This window comes from Idiotropiscis lumnitzeri, chromosome 6 (genome assembly GCF_059441095.1).
Source record: "Idiotropiscis lumnitzeri isolate Australia: NSW breed Sydney's pygmy pipehorse chromosome 6, RoL_Ilum_1.0, whole genome shotgun sequence".
NCBI classification, from domain to species: Eukaryota; Metazoa; Chordata; class Actinopteri; order Syngnathiformes; family Syngnathidae; genus Idiotropiscis; species Idiotropiscis lumnitzeri.
The window spans coordinates 5,342,346-5,367,575 of NC_142396.1; the positions used below are offsets into that span (position 1 = coordinate 5,342,346).

Sequence of the window (25,230 nt, forward strand, 5' to 3'; positions counted from 1 at the left end):
GCAGATACATTAGTCACTTGCGCAAGGGTGAACTTGACTGAGAAGGAGTCTCCTCCTACATCTTCATCAATCTATCCATCCATCCTTCACTCCGATTTTCTAGTCATGTGATGGACACTTACCTTCCGACTTCAGGGAAGCAACGGAAACCCTGGGTGGGATGTCTGGGGAAGAGGGGGACGCTAAGGGCATCTCCTATGTCAAGCTGTCATCACCTAAGATTGCGATGGCACTCAGGCCACGCATTCGGATGTTTTCATCTAGATTGCCCTCAACCTCCCCTCACTTTAACCACCTCACTTCTTATCAAGACCAGCCGAAAGACAAGCAGCAGCATAAACGCCTTTGGGAAGTTGACAGACCTTAACGTGCTGATTTGATTCAGTCAGGGCAAAGGTTGTTGTGCCCCACAAATTCTGGCAGGCATGTAATCATGTACAGGTAAAATGGGAAGCTAGGAGGTCTTTGTACTTTTTAATTATCATTTGGGGCAAGAATTAATGTGACTGACAAATTCCAGATAAAATATAATACTACTACTGCTAATAATAATAATCAATAATAATTTCAATTTTTATTCTTTTCTTTTTTTCTAATCTATTTGCGAACCATAAACCATTATAATAGTGTTACTTTTTATTGTTTTGGGTCAAGCATTATTGTGCCAAGCATGTATTCAGAGTCCTAATCCTGCAAATTTAGTTTTGCATTTATTCATATGAAATTATAAAGGTTTAATAGATTGTCATTTGGGTTTGTCTTCATTTGGAGCAAGACTTATTGCGTTCAAGTCATTCCGTATCAGTTGAGAAATTGTTGTTTTCAAAATGATTGTTATGTGATGATGGATGCGGACTGGACTGCGGTTTTGTCACTGCAATATTCCTTGCTAAGGATTAAGAAGGCTGAAATAAGAAGTTAATGGGGTAGGCGCGCGAGAAGTCCAGGGAGGGCTGAGGGGGGTGGAGGAGGGGTGAGGGAGCAGCGGAAGAAGTACTTGGAGGAGAGGAGACGCATCCTCTGCGCAGTGGAGGAAGCAACATCTCACAGTGAGCGTCGGTCGGACTCCTCTTGGACTTTGGGCTCATTCTCTCTCTGATTATCATTGCTTTTTTTTTTTCATGCGTGCTATACGATACGTGGATCGCGATGTGGATTTACAAGCTTCTGCTGATTCTCTCCGTGCTGTCCTACTCAGGTAAGTTTGACCGTGGCTTGCTTGCCCTTTTTTTTTGCAGTGACGCACGACTAAGTGAAATAATTCAACAAATCCTCCAGCCTGACACGAAAACTATCGATGCGTTAGTCCAGATTTATTAATTGTAATTTTTTAAAACGAATCCTTGCTGTGATCGTCCACAAATGCACCATGTAACCAAAAGAGGAACGTGAGTGTCACTTAGTGTCTGCGTGGACACACAACAAGTCACTTGCGTGTGCGAACGTGAGCTCAGGAACCCAAATTGTGACCCCGCTCGTGACCGCTTTGTGTCACTATGTGCGTGCGCGTGCTCGCGCGTGTCAACATGCGCGACTGCGAATGACGCGAGCGTCTATATGTTAGTAATTAATTAAGGCTGTTTTGTGAGTCATTGTGCGTTAGCGCGTGACGCTCAGCAGGAGATGACACATTCGAGCAGTCTGTATAATATTGTCATAGTAAAAAGTTTCCGGAGCAAACAACTCTTTTATGACTTGAAGAAATGTTTTTGTTGTCGCTGTAATTTACTGAATTGCCCGAGTTATTTTTAACAGACAGTGAGCAAATTGCTTGCTTTTTTTTTTTTTCTGTCAAAAGCATTCAAATATGAAATCGGTAACTGTTATTAGACGGACGATACTATTCAAGTACATTTAAGTTGCTTATTTTTATTGTATATATACTTACTATTGCTCAGTCATTTTGTGCATTAAACACAAGACAATGATTTATTTAGATGGAGTTAAAAAATGGTACACCTGTCATAAATTTTGATAAAGTGAAAATAAGAAATTTTCTCTTGGTTATCGTGTCGCTTTTTTCATTCGAGCTGCAGGTGGCAGTAGCGTTCACTGAGGGGGGAGGGGGGCGGGAGGGGGGAGTGGCTTAAGGGCTGACCGAGGGCATGGTGGGTAATCCTTTTATGCCCAGACAAAAAAAAAAAAAAGAATACAGTGGTGTCGTATATACATTCCACGACCATGCTTGTATCTCACAGCACAAATCACATTTCCTCATTAAAATGAATGGAAATGCAGTTAATCCGTTCCAGCCAACCCCAAAATAACAGCAAACTTATATATATTTTTTTTGTTTGGCATGTTTTTTTTCCACGTGAAATAAAATGCACTCATACCGTATAAAAACACCGTAATAAAATTGGTACCACAAATAATCCGCAACCACAAAACCAGTGTACCTAATTTATTGTCCTTCGCTGTTGTTCTCCTTCTACTTATTGGTGCATTTCTCTCTTCTGATATTGTTCTTCCACTGAGAGGAAACCAATGTGAATTGATGAAGGCCAGATGTTATGAAGTGTGGGGCATTGTTTCCCAAAGCTTTAACACAGTTTACACTCGAAAAATGTCACAACAGTGCACCAAAGTGCCGGTTTATCTCTAGATACTGCAGCTTCTACATACATTTGGAAAAGACGACGAATGGTTGTTTGTTGAGGTCAATGTACGTGTGAATGTTCGTTTTTCAATGTGTCCTGAATTACTGTCTGTAAACACAACTTTTTATGAAAAATTAGATTGTATCGGATTAAAGTTGTAGCCAGTCGGTGCATATCTAAGAATAAACCTGGTACAGTTGGGTGCATCATCCCTATCCACTTGGTGTTCTACTGCCTCGCCATGATGCGTTCATGGTCCATTTTGAACGCCAGCTGACCAAATGTGCTTGTAAAAAAAACAAAAAAAAACACGTGATGTCTTTGTATCAGACGGCAGAAGAAATGCGCTGCAGGACTACCAGAGGACTGATGGCGTGCGTCTGGTTGTCACCTCGCCGAGCCCCTCCCACCTGACCAAAAGCAGGAAAGTCAGCATGACCAAGTGTGCTCGGACCTGCAGCCGCAACAAAAAACTCCCTTTCACCTGCAGGTAATATCTGCAATCAAATGTCATTGCACTGAAAGTACTGACGTTAGGGAGGAAAACCTCAAATGGGGATTCCATGAAAACATTTCAGACTTGTCACGTGTTTTTTTGTGCATGGGCTCTTTCGTTTTTTTTTTTTTTTCATACATCGACTTGTGATAGTCATGCCAACAAAATGTTTATAATGCTGTGAAACTGGATTTGGGGGCTGATTTTTTTTTTCCAATGCTCCACCCACATGCCACGACAAAAATGAAAATTATTTGATAGCAATTGCACCCAAAAAAAAAAAAACCCTATTTGAAGGATCACTTAAAATTGCCCAAATGACCAAAAAATAACAGACTGTCTGTGTCATTTTGAGTCTTTTTTTTTTTTCTTGATACGCATGTCCTGCTGAATTTTAATTTGAAAAGTGGAACTGGCTTTCAAAGATTAAATCTTCTTGTTTTATGGAGATTCACGAAACTTTGTCGCAATGCACCGTCAACATGCCATGACAAAAAGTGAAATTTGTCCCATTTTAGAATTAGAAATTAGAAATCCCTTTATTGTCATTGTACTCAAGTGTGCAACGAGATTAGAATTTGGTAGCAATTGGAAAACCCATCTTGGAATATTTCTCTCTTAAATGATCTCAGGAAATTTCCAAAATGACCCCACTTCATAGAAAAATGGCCGACTTATTGCGTCTTGTTTCATTTTGAGACTTTTGATCGACTCGTGATTGGCATCCCTGCCAAATGTCATGTTGCTAAGTGAAACGAGCTTTGGGGGCCAAAATTTGAGAAATTTGCAACAAGTTAATGGATTTGCAACCCTTCCAAAAATAAATTTTCCCACGCCTGCAAGGCAGGCCAAAAATAATTTTCCCTCCGTTTAATAATGATTACAGAACCAAACAATTTGGAAAGACGCTGGTATCTTCTTCAGTTCTTCTCAGGTGTCTCTGGAGTTAATTGCGTTGCATGATGTCACAAAGGCGGTAATCGAGTGGAATGTTGCCTGTATGCGCCACTTTTCCTCTTTTTGTCCCCTCTCACTGTCTCGTTTGTTTTTGTATCCAGAGCGTTCCTCTACGATCACCAAAACAGGAAATGCCAGTGGCTGTCTTTTGACCGCAACTCGCCTGTCGCCCAGACGCAACACGACTTGAACGTCCAACTGTATCAAAAGAAAGGTGACTATCCCGCGCGATCTCTCAACATCCGGAGCGATCGTTGGTTGAAATCGGCTAAAAACAAAAACCCTGAGGTATTTTCAGCCTTGTTGAGATGTCTTTGGGGTAAACAAGGGAAGGGCAAGGACCGATGTCGTTGTTTATTGTGTCGCAACACATTATGCTTCATTTTGTGTCATTACGCGACCTTTTTGTGTAAACTCTGGAAACTCCTCCCGCCCTGTAAACAACTCTGAATGCCCAACAGGTGGAAAGTCTTCATGCAAACACATATTTGTCACATTACAGCTGTGCTTCTCAAATAGAGGGGCGGGCCCCCATGGGGGGGGAGGGTGCGATGCTGAGGTGGGCACGTGTGACCCTGGGGAACATGCTTTTTTTTTTTTCACCATACTACATTAAAGTGTAATTACACATCCACACCAGTAGTTGGCAGTGGCGCTCTCCTTGCCCACAGCGAGTTTTCACTCTTTCTTTTGCAACGAAAATGCTATTTTTTATACTTGGGGGGGGGGGGAGGGGCACGGTGCGATGCTGAGGTGGGCGCATGTGACCCTGAGGAACATGCTTTTTATTCACCATACTGCATTAAAGTGTAATTACACATCCACACCAGTAGTTGGCAGTGGCGCTCTCCTTGCCCACAGCGAGTATTCACTCTTTCTTTTCCAACGAAAATTCTATTTTTTTTATCGTTGCGGCGGAGCGTGGGTGTTCGGGAGGGGGGACGAATTGTTTTCTTCTTGCTAGGGAGGGGCGTAACATCAAATAATTGAGAAATACTGCATGACAGCAAGACTGTCTTCTGTCCAGACTACGTTCGCGAGTGCATCATGGGTACCGGTGAGAGCTATAGGGGTCGAAGGTCGGTGACCGTCAGTGGGATCCTGTGCCAAGCCTGGGCCGCCCCCATTCCTCATGAGCACAAGTAAGAATCATATAGTGTATATTTATATAGCTGTGTTTGTTTTGGCCTGTTTGTGATGCAATTAGTCAGTAGCTGTAGGCTATGATAAATGCTTGCGTATGTACGGGATATAAGAGGTGCAATCCTTCATCACAAGTGCACACATGTTTACCCAATCGTGTGTGTGTGTGTGAGAACAGGATTATATCCAACAGCCTTGGGTGAAGCTGGAGGTACAGTACCTCCCCGCCGAGTTCCATTCCCAGATAAAGCACATTTTTCCTAATCGGATGCCTTGTAAAAATAAAACAAGCCAATTAAAGACGCTTGTACTCGTGCAAAGAGTCAAATGTTTTTGTTTTTTTCCCCTCTGTGTTATGGTGAAAGTCTTTAAAGCACTGGTGAGTCATCAGGAGGGATTCTATGCTCGCTTTCAGTGCGAAAGTCTCGTTGCAATGTTGGTGGTTTGGCTGGAGGGGGAAAATAGCTAAAATGACAAAACCAGGTTCAAACGAGTCATCAATGAGACCGTTGCAATGTTTCATCCGGCAAGCGACCGCTGGAACAAATAACATTTAACAATTGTCACTGCTAGAATGCCGAAAACAAGAACAAGTTTGACCCTGAGCCACAAGTTATTTCAGGATTAAATATACAATTGATCTGAATGCAAACTTTAACAAGAATCTGTGTTACGTAAATAAAATTTTATTTTTTTAGTCAATGTCACTCAAAATGATGCCTTTCATATCATAGCAAGTGACGAACATGGCTGAGATGTCATTATCACTGAAAAATTTGGAGCTCCGCCCCCTGCACAGGCTACTTCACATTCTACGCATATATTAGCCAAACCTATTGAAAGCATGTAACAACTGAAATCTCAAACGTTCTTGCCCCTAATTTCAAAAATTAAAATAGACTCACATTCAAAACATGCCACTGTGGATCTCCGAACCAAGATATTTTCCTGGCTTATCCAGATGCGCATGTGGATATGCTTCTCCAAATGGTAAACCACGACATCAGTTCAGAGATCATCACTTGGAAAAACACGGTTTGGCTCACCGTGTGGCTCACTCCTGATGGAGAATATATGAGTCAGCGTCATCATTGGCGATTGTTTACATTTCTTCATGGAACGCTACATTGTTTGGCTTGAATTGTTTTCAGTGGTGGGAAGCAACCAAGTACAATTACTCTACTTTGGTATTGTTCTGAAGTAGATTTTTCTTTTCAAGTTTCTGTGCTTTACTTGAGTTTTTTTTTTAGTTTTTTCACGTATACTCCCCGCATTTAAAAACTGCTTTCTCTACTTCCAAAAGTGCATCCTTAGCCTTGGCTTGAAGAATAATTTATGCATTTGAAAATTATTTGAATCTGGAGTGTATTTTTCTGTTCGATGACATAAAAGCATGATTCCAAGTTATTAAAACAGGTACGTGTGGTTTGGCATTGCAGAAAAACTCATCTATTCGCTGTTTTTGCACTTTGGCCCAATTATTGCCTTGGCGCCATCTACTGGAATGTTGATGTTGAGTTTAATTCAGTGTTGAAGTTTCGTTTATACTTATGGTCTGTTTTGTTGGGCGAAAAGATTTTCCTGTTTTCCCTAAAATGTAATTCTTCTGTTTAAATGCCAAAATAATGTTTGGGCGAAGTACTCGTGTGCGTGCAGTCTATTGTTTGTCCATAACAATTTGCTACGAGACTATCCTCGTATATGCAATTGAAGATCTTCTTGCGAAGGAGGTTGGTTTGTTTTGAATCATTTTAACTGACTACTGTTGTTTATGTAACATAGTTTCATGATTGTGTACATGCTAGATGTCGTTGCTTTAAGGTCCTTTCCGTTTTTAGTGCTTTGTAGTGGAAATACATTTGCCACCTCTGATTCCTCTCAGCCACCGAGGTGACGGCGAATCAATTCCGCTCACGCCGAGACGTCGTCGACTACTCGGGACAACGACCGCTGTGGTCTTGTTCAGTTTTGTTTGTTTCTCTTTTTCGCAGAGACCTCTCTCCACACGCTACCTGCAAACAGCTTGCAGATGGTCTAAGGCACATGTGGTGCGCGTTTGCGTAACGGCTGCTCTGCTCCCGACAGATTCATGTCCAAGCGCTTCAGCAAGAAGGACCTCAGGGAGAACTACTGTCGAAACCCGGATAACTCCACCGTGGGCCCGTGGTGCTTCACCACCGACCCGCGCCACAGACACCAGGAGTGTGGAATACCGCATTGCTCTCAGGGTAGGCCGCACGCATGTTTCGGAGTGGATCCTAATGTGGATTCAGGGGTTCCTGTGAGGTCCAGCACGATTTGAGACCGACATGGAGTTGTTGTTTGGAAATCTTACCCTATCTGAAAGCCCTCATTTAATACCCTAGCCCTGGCTCGAAACCGTACTTTAAGGCTGTGCTTCTCAATTATTTTATGTCACGCTCCTAAGCAATAAGAAGAAAATTCACGCCCGCACGTGATCAGCGAGGAAAACAAGTTTGACACCCCCGTTTAATGGGAAACACGCCTGTCTTAAAGTACACGCAATTTGCTTGCGAAAGTAACGCACGCACGTAGCTCATTGTGTAAAAACGCACTCCGCCGCGGACATCTGCGTTTAATCTGCACTCGCCGTGTTGTTGACAGTAGACAGCATGTAACGTTCGGCGGGCAACAAATGGGAGCTTTACCTACTTGAAAGGAATCGGCACCTTCGTGGCTCTCTCACTTCATAAATGCTTGGAAGCGTGGATATACAATCGAATCTATGCCCATAGAAACAAGAGGTGTTTTATTACAAAATGGTGTGCAACCTAGACTACACTGTAGTGACCTAACAAGTATGCAATTAAATGTTATTTCGTTTTCCCAGAGACCATAAATCCCAAAACCTTTGTGCTCAAGGGCCACATTGGAATTTTTAGCCAGACAGATGGGCCAGTAGATCAGGTTAAAAAAAAAATGATGCCAAATGTGTGTCTAAAATCGTTCATTTTTAATGATAAAATAATTCAATCTCATTTTATTCTTTTCCAATGTTGATTGTACGTATCCATGTTGTCACGGTCGCGTAGTGGAGTGCATACATTGCAATGGGGAAGACTACAGAGGACCCATGGACCACACAGAGAGCGGAAAGGAATGCCAACGTTGGGACCTGGAGCAACCACACAAGCACCTGCATCACCCTGACAGGTAACACACACAAATCAGCCAGTCAACATCTGCTCCTCCCACCCCAGATGGGCGGGTGTCTCAGATTCTCTGAAAGCCTCGAATAACGGTAGAGTCAAAACTGAATCACCAACAGAACTGGTTATTTGTATTTAATGAGGATGTGACTGCTGGCAAAAGCATCAGGATTCCAGTCCCAACATTTATGGACCTGACTCTACATTGTGTAATCATCTTTCGCTCTGACTACAACTGGGAGGGAGTTTCAGAGTCTTTTAAAGTCTCCGGTGATGCCAGTGAAATATTTTTGCTAGAATGGTCTTTATAGTTGCACTAGACTTTGTTAAATGAATCGACTGATTTGCTTGTTATCGGGATGCTGAGGGCTGAACATCTCCGGTTCTGTCTGCCGTTTGAAGGGAGTCTCAGGGTCTCTGAAAGTCTATTGCAACACCAGAAAACAAAATTACCGGTGGAGTCTGAATAGTCGCTGGTTAGCTCAGCCAAGCATGATTTTCTTGCAGTCTGGATGTGAAGGTCAATTTACGGCGGAATGTCTTCTGTTCTGTCTTTAACTGGAAGTAGTCAAAGGATCCCTTTTTTTTTCTTTTTTGCAAGAGGGCTCTGAGTGATCAATAAATATGTTGATAGTTGCTAGGATGGCAAAACCTTAATGAGTAAAAGTAGCTAGTGTCAAAAATGCGTGTGAAAAACTTCTCGAGGTAGAAGAACTTTTATGAAGACACCTGGGAACAGTTTGGGCTCGTGAATACAAATGCCTGTTCCGTCTCCTTTAAGGTCATGCGCTTGTGCTGGACTAAGTGATTTAGAAGTCAGCCAGTGTACTTACATTTCCCCGTTGAGACACACTTTGTACTTTTAGCAGTGATTTGCAGGGAAAACGTTTCAATCTGACTAATTGCTCTAAAATTCTGGTAAACCCAGTACAGATTCTGAAGCTTAAACTTTTTTTTTTTTTTTACTGAAGGGAGTTCTTTCATTGTAATGATTTTGTGTCATGTCGTGCGTGGTGTGCGGGAGGAAGGAAGAACTAAATCCAGACAAGTGAGTAACATCCAGGCAGCAACCTTAATCATGTTTTTTTTTTTTTAAAAGACTAACAAACCGTGAAAGCGCAGACAAGACAGCAAAACAAATGAAATTTTAGTGTTTGTGTAAACCAGGTCATATATTCAGTTCGCTGATGAAGATAGCGGCAGGTTTGCCATTTGATTAATTGACTGATTACGAAGCGGGCCTGTAAGTGCTCCCTCTGACATTTGATATTAGTGTTTTCGCTCAGTCTTACTTTTTCAATCATTCTTTGACACTGTGTTTTTCTATCAAGTCCAATGATCTCATGCTGTTACTGTTTCGCGTTAGGTATCCCGACAAGGGCCTTGATGATAACTACTGCAGAAATCCAGACGGACGCCACAGGCCCTGGTGCTTTACCACGGACCCGAATACAAGCTGGGAGTACTGCGCCATCAAAGTTTGTGGTAATGCAACATTTACATGTATTTTATTAAATGCATTAGAGTCGCAATTCAAATGTGGCACGCCACATTTGGTATCTGTACTACTTCTAGCGGTACTTTAAAGCAGCGGTCCCCAAGCTTTGTTCAAAACTTTTGTGGACTGACAACCCATGTTGGGTGGGGCTCAGTTGTTGCTAATGCTAACAGCTAGCTGCTAGCCAGTAATAGCTATTAACGCAGGACACTCGTGTTGTGGCATATGACGTTGAAATTAACTAGCGGTTTGTTAGCGTCCTACATTAGCGACAAAGTATGGAGTTCATGTTGAACATTCAAAGAGGGGACGCGATGTCCTTTGACGTACAGTAGTAGCATCTGTGATCTTTATGCCAGATGATTAAACGCGATTACGAGGCCAAATATGAGCGAGAGAGTGTCAACATGGTGGAAATATCAACTCGTCAAGCAACGCGGTGGCGTACATCCAAGTTAATAAGCTACTCTCAGATGATGATGTGGCTCAAAAGTCAAGCAAAAAAAGTCAAACGCTCTCACTTTCTCTTTTTGTTATGTCTTCGCTAATAGCCATGTTTGAGTCTTTCAAGCTTATGTTTATTGTTCTACGAAAGGCGCTCAAGTTGTTGAGGATTCACTTAGGACTTTAACTCCTTGTTAAAATGCAGACGCAACATACGCCTTTTAAATTACACCTCAGTGCAGTAGAAAAAATAGCAGTTCGACTAACAAGCAAGAAGTCATGCATATTTGGTTATTTTGCCCCTAACTTTTAAAATTAGGGATATGCAACTGGCGGTGTGCGGCCCGCGTCTACACTCGGAGTGGCTCATTGATGCCTTAAAAAAATAAAAAAACATTTTTTTTTAATAAATTAATTTTTTTTTATACGTTTTGGGGAAAATCTTTGGATTTTTACTCGGAGATATTGGAAGTATATGGGCATTTTTCGGGGATTTGTTTACGTTTCCCCTATATTTTTTTAATGTATTTTTCCCTCTGCATTTCAATGAGCAGATTTTCACAATTCACGAGCTGGTCTGGTCGCTAACACCTGCAAATAGCGGGTTTCCGCTGTAAGTTGTAATACCACCAATCACCACTAGCTGGCAGATATTTCTTAGTTGCGTTTATAGGTTATACTGGCCTATACTACAACTTATATATATCAATATTTTTTTTCAGATTTGGACTGCCATGTAAGATGTAGAACCTCAATAATGTAAAAAAATAGTTTTTGCAGATTTTGTGCTTATTGTAGTGTTGTTTTGCTGTTCAGCAGTTTTGTGGCATCCTTGAATGGAACTTTTTATGCAAGACAGCCTTTTGCACTGGAAAAAAAAATCACAGTATTCTTCAAGCTCTTTGTGACTTTTCAACTTGCATCGAGAAATGTATTTTAAAAACTGAACTGTATTAAGAGCTCGCATTTTACACATATGCACGTATTTTGTCCATATTTCAAATTTTTGTCATAACATCTGGTTTGGAATTGTGTGAACCTATGAGGCCCCACAGGAGCAGTGATGAAAAATTGTTGCTCCCTGCAGCATTTAAGCTGCCCATCCAGAATATAACTCATATACGTTTAACATCACGATGACGTATACAAAAGGTTCTCACACTTTTACACCAAGTACCACCTCAAAATATACTTGAAAGGCTTTCCACCAGAATAAGAAACTTTTAAATACAATAGGCCTTATAAAAAAAACTAATCAGAGCCTTTAATCTTACAATAGCATAATTAATAATAATATAAGCCATTATAACTTGATAATTGCTTAATGAAAACGGCACTTCAAAGTTAAATATAACTGAACTGCACTCACTGTAATACAAAATGAAATATTTTTTTTCAAATCAAAAAACAAGTTTAATCCACATTATCATTGTTACAACTATGTTAATTTAATCATTTGTTTGAATAAAAACGTATTTTAAAATGAGGAATTGTGCCAATATGACAACAAATGCATTCAGTAAAAAACATGAAACAGCCACACTACAAAAATATGAGGCGGTCATGAGTTTGACGAGTGCTGTTTTATGTTTGAAAATGACCCTTGAAACAGTGATGAGTCCTCTGCGAACTGAGGCTGCTGTGCATTCATCAGGCGGCTTGGCACCGTGTTTACTAGGATGGCACTCTTCCATGTGGACCCACTCGTGATTCAGTGTCCCTGAGGCTCTCCCCCTTCCTACCCCGATTTAAAAAAAAAAAATACATTAAAAAAAATAAAAATCATCCCCCGCCTCCTCGTGGTCCTTGATATGGAGGTTTGTTGGAACTGGAACAAGTTTACGACCCAGTGAGTCTTAATGAAAACAAGGCAGTGGGAGCGAGGGAGCACAGTGTTCTTTTCTCTGACAACATTTGGAAAACCTTTTTTTTTTCTACATATCAAAGTGCTTTTAAATTCATTCTTTAAAAGCCCAATAATGCCACTAAGTAATTAAAAGCACGGGATATTAGCTGGAGTCATGCTAGCAGAATATAGAACATAATCATTTATGATTCATGCACATTGAACGTGCCGGTGTGCACATAATCGCCTGATGGTGGCAGTAGTGTGCCAGACATGGATTTGATTAAGTCAAGAAGAATTGGACAGAGTGCTGCGTCTCCTAGTGTGAGTCGCTTGGCCACTTGGGGGCAGTATAATACAGACATGGCTATACCTTGATGGCCACTCCTCTCATTTGAACTCGGTCATTCTTCACAGAGGATAAAGAATATATACCTCAGAGAATTTTTATACCATCTGTCTACATGTGTTGCTCTACAGTTTGTTTTCAAATACCTGTTGCGTTCAGGGAGGCCAGAATACATGGAGATGCATCACATTTTCGTTTCAGCTCAACGGGAAATTCATGGACAGTAAACCCGATTTTGGTGAGCTTTATAGACGAGAATATAAATCTATAAATCTCCTGAGATTGGGAAACTCCACAGATAAACCGCAGCTATGTTTAAGATGCAGGAGATAAAGCTGGGGGAAATGTTACGGCTAATAGTTCCGATTTTATGGTACATACTAAACACGCATATGTTTTGAACCACGTTATATTTTTATTTCAGAAATTATGATGCAACATTCTGTGACTTGGATATTTAAAAACAGCTGCAGTTGCTCTTTGCAAAATAAGTGTGAGTGTCTGGGACTTTATGATGTCGGTGCAGGTGCAGAATAGCATACGGATCAGCACACAGAATCGCAGGAATATTATCTGGGAGGATTGGGGCGGGGGGCTTGACTGGTCCCATTTTGGTGAATTATTGCAGTCATTTCATAATTTGTCTGCGCACTTTGCCGCACCCTGAGAATGTTCTCGCCTCTTTAATTCTCACGCTCTCCATCATCTTATCTCTCATCTCGTCCTGATCCAGATAAGCTTTTTTTTTTGTGACGCGTATCATTGCTTCTCTGTGCAAATTGCAGTACAATTATTCAGACAAATTGCTTCTTTATGATCTATATCTCTATGGTGTCCTAAATCACAACATTGTCTTTAATAAATTTAATTAGTCAATTATTGGACTGTTTTATTATTATTATTATTATTATTATTATTATATAAAATATTCCGTCTGATTTATATTAATAAAGTGTATTAGGTTAAATGATTTTAAAATGTATTATTTGTTGAATATTAATCATTTTAAATTATTTTGTTGAGCGGAAACATGAGCCAATGATAAAGAAATAAATATTTGTTTGTATTTTTAAATATCTATACTTAATACAATACAACTGTCTAGTAGTTCTATAAATTACAGTTAATATTATGTATAAAAGTAATTATTTGAATTGTTTATTCTGATTAAATTAAATTAAATTTTTAATATAAAATTTCGAAAAATATTCAGACTGCTTTTCAACAGTCTGTGCAATTAAAATGTAAAAAGAAGAAAAAAATGCTAATTGAGCGAAAAATAAATTAGACTGCTGAAGATATGTGTAATTAAGATATAAAATGAACAAATAATTACAAAATCTGATTACTGAAGGTCTTGGTGCAAAATGAAGTATTAAAATATAAAATAAAGTTATAAATGAAAAAAAAAACAGGTCTTCAATCCTGTTCCTCGAGGGCCGCTGTCCTGCCTGTTTTCCATCTTTCCCTGCTGCAACACATCTGATTCCAATAATCAGATAATCAGCAAGGTCCTCAGAAGTGGAATAACAATCCTAATCATTTGAATCAGGTGCGTTGCAGCAGGGAGGGATGGAAAACAGATGGTACACCGACCCTCAAGGAACAGGATTGAAAACCCCTGGCATACAGTCTATACATACTGATACATGAAATTGGGTGTGGACTTGAGTTTCATCTCCTTGAAAGAATATTTTCCATATATTATCCCCCTTTCTTCATGATGTGTTTTGCCTCTGCAGAATCGCCTCTCAAAAGAACCGCGGTGGAAACCAGCGAGTGCTACCAGGACAAAGGAGAAGCTTACAGGGGGACGGTGGACATGACCCCCACTGGGCTCACCTGCCAACGGTGGGACTCCCAGTACCCCCACAACCACTCCTTCATCCCACAGGCGTACCCTTGCAAGTGAGAACACCTTACCTTTTTTTGTATTACAAAAAAATGGTACTTTAACAAAGGGTGTGCAGATTTTTTCTATCCACTGTACATTTGTGGTGACTTTCCAGGGATTTGAAAGAAAACTACTGCCGGAATCCAGATGGCCAAGAATTCCCATGGTGCTTTACGACGGAGCCGAGAGTCCGCACCATGATGTGCACCAACATCCCTCAGTGCGGCTCTCAAAACAAGCCTGGTGAGAGACTGGCTTTGCGCTCCAAAATAGCAGCAGCTGGAATACTTTTCTCACACTAAAAGTTATACTTTACTCAACTCGCTGCGCAAACCACACGCACTCGATTGTCCATGTATTTTCACCCGCGTCCCTGTGGAGAGCTATAGGAGTGTGGGAAGTCCTCGCCACCACGCCTCACACAAACAAAGCCTGATGGCGTGGACGGATTAGAGCTGTCTGGTATGATTCGTGCGGACGTCAAGTACGTGCGGGCAGAAAATATCTGGCTATCCCATGAGATCCGAACTATTATAGATATTGCAATTTTGTTGTAGGATCTGGATTACAGACGAATCCAAATTTCACAACTCTCCGTGTTTATGTGTCAGGCTAATTCTGCGTTCACGTGGCGAAGTGCCCCACTCGACGTGTCATCTAAAAATAACAGCGCGTAAAAGAAAAGAACAAAATAAGCGTTTTCTTTTCCTTGGATTTCGTAATGAGTCGGCCTAACGAGAGGGTTCACAAAACCTGCCATGCAAGTCAAATGAGAGCGACATGAAGCTCTTTAATGCTGACTCTTGTGATTTGACATTTTTTTTTGTTTTGAATCAGGAATCGTGAATTAAAATTTTCAAACGTGTATTTGGGGCTCTCTGAGCTTCATCCACTTTCTTGTGTCATTCAATTTAGAGTGCTACGAAGGTTTCGGAGAGAACTACCAAGGGGAGCAGTCGAGGACGAGATCCAACTTGCCTTGCGCTCCCTGGGGGGAGCACAGCAACAGGTGGGCTCGACTGCAGCCGTCCATTTTATATTTTCACACATTTTTCCTGCTCGCCAAAGTCAGCACTTATAAAAGAACCCCTCCATGTCATATAAAGTACGATCAAGGAAGAGCGGTTTTCATAACAAGCAAAATTGCTTGAAGGCTGAATGTCGGCTAGCTAGCGGTAGAAGCGATGTTAGCTAGCAGGCTAACCATGATGAATCGCTGAATTACCGAAAGACAAATCGACCAAATGTTTTATGCTACAAGAGAAAATGTCTTACACAAACCCGATGATGGAGGTTTGGTTCAGAGTCCGTCCCTTGAGAAGTCGTTGCTTGTACTTCTCAGTAAAACTATTTATGACATCCACTCCATTTGACCTCCTTTCCCACTGGTTCTGCTGGATTCATTTTTAATTATTTTTTTGATTTTGCATGTTTTTGTATTTTTTGTATGTTTTTTTTTAATTAATTAAATTAATTAATTAATTAATTAATTTAATTAATTTATTATTTTTTTTTTTTATTATTTTTTTTTGTTTGTTTGATAAGCAGTAATCCCTTTCTAACGCCTTGAAGTACCCCAACGTTGCTTGTTTACAAACATAATGAAAAGTCTTACATCGCCATCAACGGCCGGTCTAGCCGCTAACATTGATCCTCAAAAAGGGCAGCGACCCAGGAAAAAAAAAAAAGGCCCAAAGAATCCTGGCTTTAACAGTCTGTCTAAAATTAGTTGGCCCTTATTCTTATTTCTTCATTGGGAGAAATCGTATGATTCCAACTTTTGTGGTGACAGTTTGGCCGGGTGTGTGCGGATTTTCCCAAAAATGAAGGCTTTAATTAGGATGAAAAATGACACTTCTTAAACATTAAAGTCTTGAAATTACCAGAGTTGCTATAAACAACAATGTTCTAATTTTTTGGAACGACTTTAAAGAATTTGATGAATTTGTAAATTAATCTGGATCTACCCAAGAATATTCCATGATCACATCATTGAGCACGGCTTTATCCCAGCTGACAAAATTCAGATTCTCATTCACACCTATGAATAATTTCGAGTCCTCAATGAACCAAACATGCAACATTTTGGAAGTATTTCAGCCAATCAGTGAAGAGAATGTCACATGCGCACGCATGCCCACAAAAAAACCACAGCATTGTGATTGATGATATAAAAACAATATGGGACAATGTCCTTGCGGTCTGTGGCACCGAAAAGTATACAGCACTGTTTTTTTTTTTATCTTGCGTCTGCTTGTGCTGCGCCTCTGTGTGAAGTTGTAAGTACGTTCAGGATGCTGATTGGCTGTCGCCGCCACCGCCGGACATATGTACCCATTCTGCATATCTTTGCTTCGAAATTTCAGGACGGCACACCCAAAACATTTCTCAGGGAAAAGCTGGCACCGATTATGACGATACGCTGAAATGACCCAGATGCAGAGAAATACCAGGTCGAAAGTAGTGATATGGCATGACTCCTTCTTGTGACGAGTGCTCTGGTCATTCCAGGAGCTCCAAAATTGCATCAGTGAATAGATGATATTCTGCAATAATATTTTATTTCTGGTGTTTCAAAAATGTTAGGTTCATTTTCCGTTTCGCTTCTCATCCTCGGTTTGAATCCTCTCCTACGAGAAAATTAAAAAATGTTAGCACTTCCTTTGTGGTGTTTGCATGTTCTCCCCATGCCTGCGTGGCTTTTCTCCGGGTACTCCGGTTTCCTCCCACATTTCCAAAAACATGCATGGTCGGAATTGCTCTGAATCGCCCTTCGGTGTGATTGTGAGCACGGATGGTTCTTGGACTTCGTGTGCTCTGGCAACCGGTTCAGGGTGTACCCCACCTACTGCCCGGCGATAGCTCGGACAGGCTCCAGCATGCCGGCGCCCCTCGCGAGGAAAAGGATGGCTGGGTGGCTAGTTTGGCAGATTCAACCTCAGTTCTCGATCAGCTTCCACATCTGTTTGCGTGAGCAACTACGTATGCACCTGTTTGTAGCTTTTGCATTCTCACCACCTATTGCTGCAACTAGCCAGGTGTTACAATATTCGAGTCCGTATTTAAGAGCAGTAATTTTTGTGCCGTTCTCCACCTCCGACATGCAGCAGATATTCATTTCACCATGAAACCCTCGTCAGAAATCCTCACGACCTGCGAAAACGCTTCCCCCTCAAGATGATCTAAGTCGACAAGAACGACTCCTGATGGGGGCAATCCACCTCAATCTTGACCTTTGACCCTCCGCCCCTCCGCCCCTCCAGCGCTTCAAAGTCATTCCGGCGCACCGCCTCGCTCCCGCCCAGAAGGGTTCAGAGGTCAAGGTTTAGGGAGTCAACCAGAGAAGCTCATCGTTTGAGTTCCAACAAAACGCAAGCGGTCATTTGTGGACGAGCGTGGAGGAATTTTAGCGTGAGGCAGAATCATGTGTCCAAGAGTGTAGGTGGCTGTTTATGTGAGTAATTCCTCTGCGCATCACCTCCTTATCTTGTCCCGCAGGACGGAGAGCCTACACAGCTGTGTTACTTCCACTAGCCAGATCCTATCGCCATGCATTTTCTTCAGCTTTTTACTAGAAACTCAATCGCCAGGAAGTCTGTCTTTATTACATATCGTCTCGTTAAAGCCCGAGCAAAAAGCGAGCAAGGACGTTCTTGAGATGGTTTTCCTTTTCCTTATTGTTCTCCGGGCGAATAAATAGCCTTTTTGAGTGCTTTTCCATTCTCGAACACTTCAAATTTTACAAGCATATTTGAGAATTTGGCCGTTTCCTGTGGCAAACATGACTATTGGTAGACCTACCTGCCCAGCATGACTAGACTCGCAAAAAAAATTCAAACAAACTTCGAGACTATCTGCTATTTTGGTCATTTTAGGATCTTTTTACTCATCTGCAACGATCCTTCAAAAACCTAAATGTGCCCGAGAGAATTCTTCTGACTGCTACGAAATTTGAATTACATATACGGTATTTGACATTTGGAAATTAGATTGGAGTTTTTGTCATGTGTGTCATGGAGGGGTGGATATGGTTAGAGCATTGCGTTGAAATTTGATGACTCACCATAAAACACACAAACTTTAACAAGGTCGTAACCAAACAAATATTTCATTTATCAACGTGAAATTTGGTGGGCACTTCTATCATGAGTAGACACACCAACAAATGTCCAGTCAAGATGGCTAGCACTTCTGACTATTGATAGGTGTTTGTTTGTTTCATAGTGGCGAGAGGGGAGTGACGGTTGCAAACCTCGAGAGGAACTACTGCAGAAACCCCGATAAGGACAAGCATGGACCGTGGTGTTACACCAACAATTCTGCCATTCGCTGGGACTACTGCAACGTAAAACCATGTAAGTGGGCCACTGGGTATGTGTAGCGTCAAGGCTAGCATACTAGCATATAAACTTCGCCTACCATTGAGCGGTTCTTCTGGTGGCTGATGCCGTTTGTCGGAAAATCTAGCGACGCTAGATGATCTATTTCCCTTTTGTCTAACGAAGAAGGCTTGATCTTAATTTTCTGCGTTCTGAAATGGATAACTCGCTGTGGAGATGACTTTAGCTAGCAGGTTAATTGTTGTTGTTCGCTAATTTACTAGAAAATACCCAAGCAAAGTTTTTACATATCCACGAATGTGAGGATGTCTTCCACAAGACGGTTTTCTACCCAAAAATATCAATCAAATCATCAAATGTTAATTTACATACCGTATTTTCCGGACTATAAGCCGCTACATTTTTCCTAGATTTTGAACCATGCGGCTAATACAACAGTGCAGCTTTTCTACGGATTTTTCTTTCACCAGTAGGGGGCGCTCTAAAGTTCAGAAAATACACTAAATAAATCTCCATTTTTTTCTCTTGGGTCTGTTCTGTTTTAATTAGCAAAGTTGTTTCCGTGTTAAAAGGCACTGTTTTAAGATTCTGTTTATGTACCTTTATGTGCATTCACAGTACAAAATCTTTTTTTTTCAACAGCTTATAGCCTGTTGTGTTTGTATATTGTTTTTTTTTCTCCCAAAAATGGTTGATGCGGCTTATAAGCAGATGCGCCTTATAGTCCAGAAAATACAGTAAATTGAATACAAAATAGTGATACTATTTTGCTGTTGGTCGGAAAATCCACACAGCTACTGCATGATCCTGTTGGCCACACTCAAGACTAATAGAACATGACAAATTGAAGGTCGCCGTTGGCCGTGGCATTTGACCCGCAGTAAATGCAAGCGTCATGTGCGTTGAGGGGTCTCCCCCACCTTCTCTCTTATTGGTTTCCTTTAATCCTGGCTGACCTCCTTTTTTGTCTTTCGTGCTGTGTGCAGGTGATGCTTCGCAGAAAACCATTCCAGTAGGTGAGTGTCTCAGGCAGCTCATCTACTTGTCTGCTTTAGCTGATTCGGATTTAATGGCATACCAGATAATAAGTCATCCTTTCCAGGTGCACTTGATGCCATGTGTATGACTGTGTGAATATAGCCGTAGCGTCACTTTTAACCTGTTCTCCTTTGCATGAAACGTTAAAAGATGAGCCGGTAATGTATTTTAATTTGATTTTCATTAATGCCATGCGTGAACAGTCAATAATTGCCTTAATTAATGAGCTCCTTAACATAACTGCTTCTGTTTTATGTGTGGTTTTCACAGTGCATAATGAACCCATTCAGTCGGAAACGCGCACTCTGTCTATGCGAAATTCCGACTGGGGAATGCGGACATCATTACATAGATAGTGACCCAACTTGAAAATCCCGAGAAACGATACTTCGTTCGGACGTTATAACACTTTGAGCAACCGCAAACAGAGGATAAAACATGTAGTTACAATGTAACAATAAAGTGGGGCGGAAGGCACATCAGAAAATTGTGAAAATCCATGGACAATTGAAGAACTGGTGTTGGGTTAAAAAAAACAAAACTGCGATTAGGTGAATTTTTGAATGCCGTATTGAAAATATGTCGGGGTTCACTGTACTCGCAGGCAAATTTTCATCATTCTCTAAGAAAAGTGACAAATATTACAAAAATTTATCGTCTCTTACTGTAGTTGTGAAAGTCTTCTTTAATTGTGTTTTCATGACAGTATTATACAGCCCTCAGGAGTCTCACACAGCATGTTTTTTTTTTTTTATTATTAAGTATGACATGAGAGTGTGTAGTTTTCCTTTTCAATAATAAAAAAAAAAAAAAAAAAAAAGATTTTTTTTATTTATTTATTTTTTTAAATCTCAACTCCGGCCACAAACAGCCCCGCCTGTGTTTGTGTTTGCCTGCTCATGCAGGTGAGCTGACATCCGTTGGCTGTTTCGTCCATAAGAGGCCCCGAATCGTCGGAGGAGGTCCGCTGAGCGTGTCGGCAGGCAGCTGGATGGTCAGCATACAAAAAGGGTACAGACGAGTCTTTATTATTCAGGGCGTTTTTTCCCGCTCCTGAAGGGCACGCAGCCTTCCGGCAACTTATTAAACACCATCATTAATATTCCACGCGGCTGCTTTGGAAAGCTCATTTGATGCCACTGTAAATATCACAGGCATTAATCTGCTGGGTATCCTTTGATCAGTGTAATTGATTTAATGGATTGTTTTGGGCGTCCTTTGCAGGTCGGCGCACTGGTGTGGGGGCTCGTTGGTACGAGAGGAATGGGTGCTCACAGATAGACAGTGCTTCTCCTCATGGTACCTTTGCAATTGATTGACTTCTTTTGTTTTTTTTTGTATTTTACCAATCTAACTTTTCGACTGTACCTCAGCGTTCCCGACCTGAGCGAATATCGGGTGTGGCTGGGCGTGTCCAATATCGCAGCAGAAGCGTCCGATTGGTCCACGAGACAGGAAGTGCGCATAGCGCAGGTGATATGCGGCCCCGAAGGTTCCAGTTTGGCCCTGCTAAGGCTCTCCAAGTGGGTGACGCTCACTCGTTTTAGAATAGGCGTGCGCAAAATGCCGACAGTCCTTTTTTGTATTTTGTTGCAGGCCTGCACGCCCAGCTGACAACGTGCACACCATTCAGCTCCCCGTGGACGGCTGCTCCATACCTGAAGGAACACTTTGTAAAATGTATGGATGGGGAGAGACCAAAGGTACCTCTACATGATATATCCGATTTCTTTTTTATTATTATTATTTTTATGAACCGAAATTGGTTTTAGTGTTTGGAATATATTGCAGTCGTCAGATATATTATTTGTGTCCGCTGATAATCATATATATTTCAATATTTGTTCATGTAAAATATAATTTAAAAACATTTTGAAAATTTTTGAATAGTATTTTACTATTCAAAATCATAATTGTTTGTATATGCAGCCATAGTATTTGTTATAGCATCATCATCATCATTATAGTTATTATCATCAACATGATTATGATCATCATTATTATCAAAATTGTTTTAAGACAATACATTAAACAAAAAAATATTGAAAAATGTGCCCCATATAAACATAATAATTGAAAATTATTTTGAATTATAACAATGAAAGTCAATTCAATTATGTTTATTTTATTAATTTGCAATATTGTATTGAGTTTAATATTCTATTATATTTATTTCATTATTTTTCTTTCATTGAGTAAATTTATAAATTATATATTGAATACGGAGCCATGTTAGAATAATAATAAAAAAAGAAGTCAACATTTTGATTTTGAATACAATTAAAAAAGAACATACATTATAGTGTGTTAATATTAGAAAAACAAAATGTAATTTTAGAAAGTTATCAGTTATAGTTTTATTTTCCTTTATTACTTTTATGTTTCATGCATTATAATGTATAATGTGATGAAAACAACTTTAAAAAAATAATTACTACTAATTATTGGTGTATCAAATATCTACAACACAGGAGTGTAAATAAAAAGGGAAAATAATTTAATCTATTGTATTATTTAATCAAATAAAAGTGTAATATTATTGAAAACAAACCTCAGCTTTGATTCATCACTTCAGCCTGAAATGTTGCGTTTCTGTCACTGATCGACCATTCCGCATGTGCGCCGTGCATAAACTCATTCCAGCACTCAGTTGCGCTTTTAACCGTTTTCAGATACAGGCCACGACGACGTCCTGAAGGCAGTCAACCTTCCCATCGTGAGCAACGAACGTTGTCGAGAGCTACACCGGGGCAGCTTGCACATCACCAGCGGCAAAATCTGTGCCGGAGGCCGACGGAACGAGGGCGTGTGCGAGGTAAAGCCCCCCTTCGTGCCAGCCCGGCTCTTTGGGATCCGATCATTTTTCCCCATGTGAATCGAAGCAAATCTTCCCGCTCTGGCTTCCTCGCTTTGCTTTCAAAGATCTAAATCTTCAGCAAATTTGTGGACTTAGCGTGTGTAGTTTGATGTAAAGTGGAGCAGCTGTGCGTTGCGCTACATTTCATCAGCGACGCCAAGCCTTAAGCTTTTGGTGGTTTCGAGTGTTTTCGGAGAGCTCCAGCTTCCATGAAAACATTTCGCTTGCAGCATGAGAAAAATAAGCTTTCATGTTGTTAGGGATTTTAATTACGACCATGTAGCGGTGGGAAAACGTCAAGTGCTGGATGTGCAAGTCAGAAGTAAGTCGAAAGTGTTGCGCGAGTCTCAAATTAGCGTGGCAAAACTCAAGCAAATCAAAAGGCATGTCTGACAAACTTGCTCAGTCGCAATTTATCAAAGGTGAAAGCAAATCGCATTTCAGTCGGAAACTTTGCATCTCCAAAATCAATACTTATCAGGAAATAAATGCGTTCAATTCTCAATAAATTAATGAGCTGACTCAGCACTATATTTTGGCGGAATTGAATCTGCATTTTCTTCTGCATCGAAACATTAGCTATCGACCTATTCTCACGTAGTCTAAAAAGCATTGTATTAAAAAAAAGTGTTTTGCTGTCATCTTGTGACAACTGCATATTTAAAAATGTTCGGCGAACTCAAAATTTCAAGGGAACATGCCGTGAGCAATGTTGATTCGCAGCATGGCTCGAGTTAAATGTCTGTAGCTATTTTTTTAATTAATTTTTTTTTTTTTACACGGCATTTGCCATTCACTCCATGAATTGCATCATCTTCACTCACGATCACCTCACACACTTTGTACTACCTGCTGCAACACATACCATTCCGTTAGAGTCTGGGTTGCCTAAAATTATCCGACTTTGAACGTATTTGTATTTCTCTCCCAAATAATCGACGTGACAAGTCAAGATTTGCCGCCTATTTTGACCTACTCACGAAAAACTCAAAAATCAAAAGCGATGCAACAGCGCCTTCTACAGCGATCTGTTAGTCACTACATTGATTTACAAACGTGAATTTCAGAGACAAATTGCGAAAGCCCCACTTCCACGCCCACTCATTGAAAAATGTACTTAACGTGTAAATGTTCGGTTAGATTTCACTTGACGAATATAACCGTCCGTGGCAGTGAATGAGTGAGAGAGAATCTATAAATATATCTACCGGCAATGTATGGTGGCAAGCACAACAAAAAAATACTCTTCAACTAGACAAGACAAGGTCCGAGGACAAGAGCGACATTATTTCAGTATTTATACTTTTTGTGACAGTTTTTCTAAAGTAAAATGTGTGCTCAGGAAACTCACTGATTTAATCCATCCCAACTCCGCAGAGGGATTACGGCGGCCCTTTGGTGTGTCAGGACGGTGAGATCAAGGTCGTGGTCGGCGTCAGCGTCCACGGCCGAGGTTGCGCCCGCGCCAACCGGCCCGCCATCTTCATCAACGTGCCTTTCTACACGCAATGGATCTACAAAGTCTTCAGGCATTACCCCGAGCCGGATCTCGGCGCCGAATAAAACGCGGCCGTGTAGTTACGCCGACATCGGTGCTCGGCAAAACTACTCAGGAGGACTCCTCGGCTTGTAGGTTGTACACAGATGAGAGGCTTGCTTCTTTTCTTCATGGTGAATGAGAAAGTCAAATGGAAGATTTAAACACACCAGGAACAGATGTCACACACGCGCTGACAGCAAACGATGGTAATTAAAAAAAAGGGGAAAAAAAGCCCATCTGCTATTCAGGTGTTTAGTAGGGAATAAAAGTCGCTAATTGCAACAAGATGGCACCCAAATCACAACATAAAATTTTACAGGATTGGTGGCTCGAAGTTTGATTGGTGCCTCTAATTTTGCAAATTTTGCTGTTCAAAAGCAATTCTTCATGTTTCTGTTAAAAGGGGATTCATTCATTTACTGCCATTGACGGTGAAAGACGTCAAAGGTGTTTTTTACTTGGCTGGTGGTGAATGACTTAAGAAAAATAATTAATTAATCATTTTTACAGAAAGTCGTTGAAGAGGAAAACTAAACTTTAAACGTAACTTTATTTTGAGAGTAACGTAATGTCAGCGGTTGATGCCCTGAAAATAAAAGTCAAAATGTTACTGGAGGATGATGAAGTCATGTTACAAGTAAAGTAATTCATGACATAAATTGTAATCCTGCGAGAACAAAATCATATGGCGAAAAAAAAAGTTGCAATATAACAAGAATAAATTGGTCATTTGTGTTACGTGAAATTAAAAAATAAATTAGTTTTTTTTTTAAATAAATAATAATAAATAGATCATTTATTTTTCTTTGACAAAATAATATTTTTGTTGTAATATCACAACTTTATTTTTGAAGCCTTAACATTTTCATCCTGTTACTTCATGTTTTTTCGTGGCCTAATCATTTTAATTTAAAACAGTTCATCTTCAGAACTTCCTTATGCAAAAACTCGAGTCGTTAAAAAACAACTTTTTTATCCTACAGTCCCAATCGATTATCAACATTAAACAAATTAAATTAAATTCTAATAATTATCAACCAATCACAGGAAAATAAATT

The 25,230-nt window shown here is 40.5% G+C and overlaps 1 protein-coding gene across 1 annotated transcript; it reads left to right on the forward strand.

Annotated features, from left to right (window-relative positions):
• The first annotated feature begins 1,014 nt into the window (after positions 1-1,014).
• On the forward strand, positions 1,015-24,831 carry hgfb (hepatocyte growth factor b). Its single transcript, XM_088299284.1, has 18 exons — positions 1,015-1,198; positions 2,931-3,090; positions 4,155-4,267; positions 5,081-5,195; positions 7,282-7,424; positions 8,250-8,370; positions 9,733-9,851; positions 14,246-14,411; positions 14,513-14,640; positions 15,313-15,406; positions 18,622-18,752; positions 19,724-19,753; positions 20,681-20,786; positions 21,000-21,074; positions 21,149-21,298; positions 21,372-21,478; positions 22,448-22,590; positions 24,010-24,831. The coding sequence occupies exons 1-18, from the start codon at positions 1,150-1,152 to the stop codon at positions 24,193-24,195; spliced, it is 2,136 nt and encodes a 711-aa protein (XP_088155410.1). The 5' UTR covers positions 1,015-1,149; the 3' UTR covers positions 24,196-24,831.
• Positions 24,832-25,230: the final 399 nt, after the last annotated feature.

Bases quoted from the DNA above. Each gene is read 5' to 3' on its own strand.
- hgfb (XM_088299284.1), top strand. From the start codon at position 1,150: ATGTGGATTTACAAGCTTCTGCTGATTCTCTCCGTGCTGTCCTACTCA. The intron at 7,425-8,249 runs GTAGGCCGCACG...ACGGTCGCGTAG, and splicing joins AATACCGCATTGCTCTCAGG to TGGAGTGCATACATTGCAAT. The intron at 15,407-18,621 runs GTGGGCTCGACT...TTTGTTTCATAG, and splicing joins TGGGGGGAGCACAGCAACAG to TGGCGAGAGGGGAGTGACGG.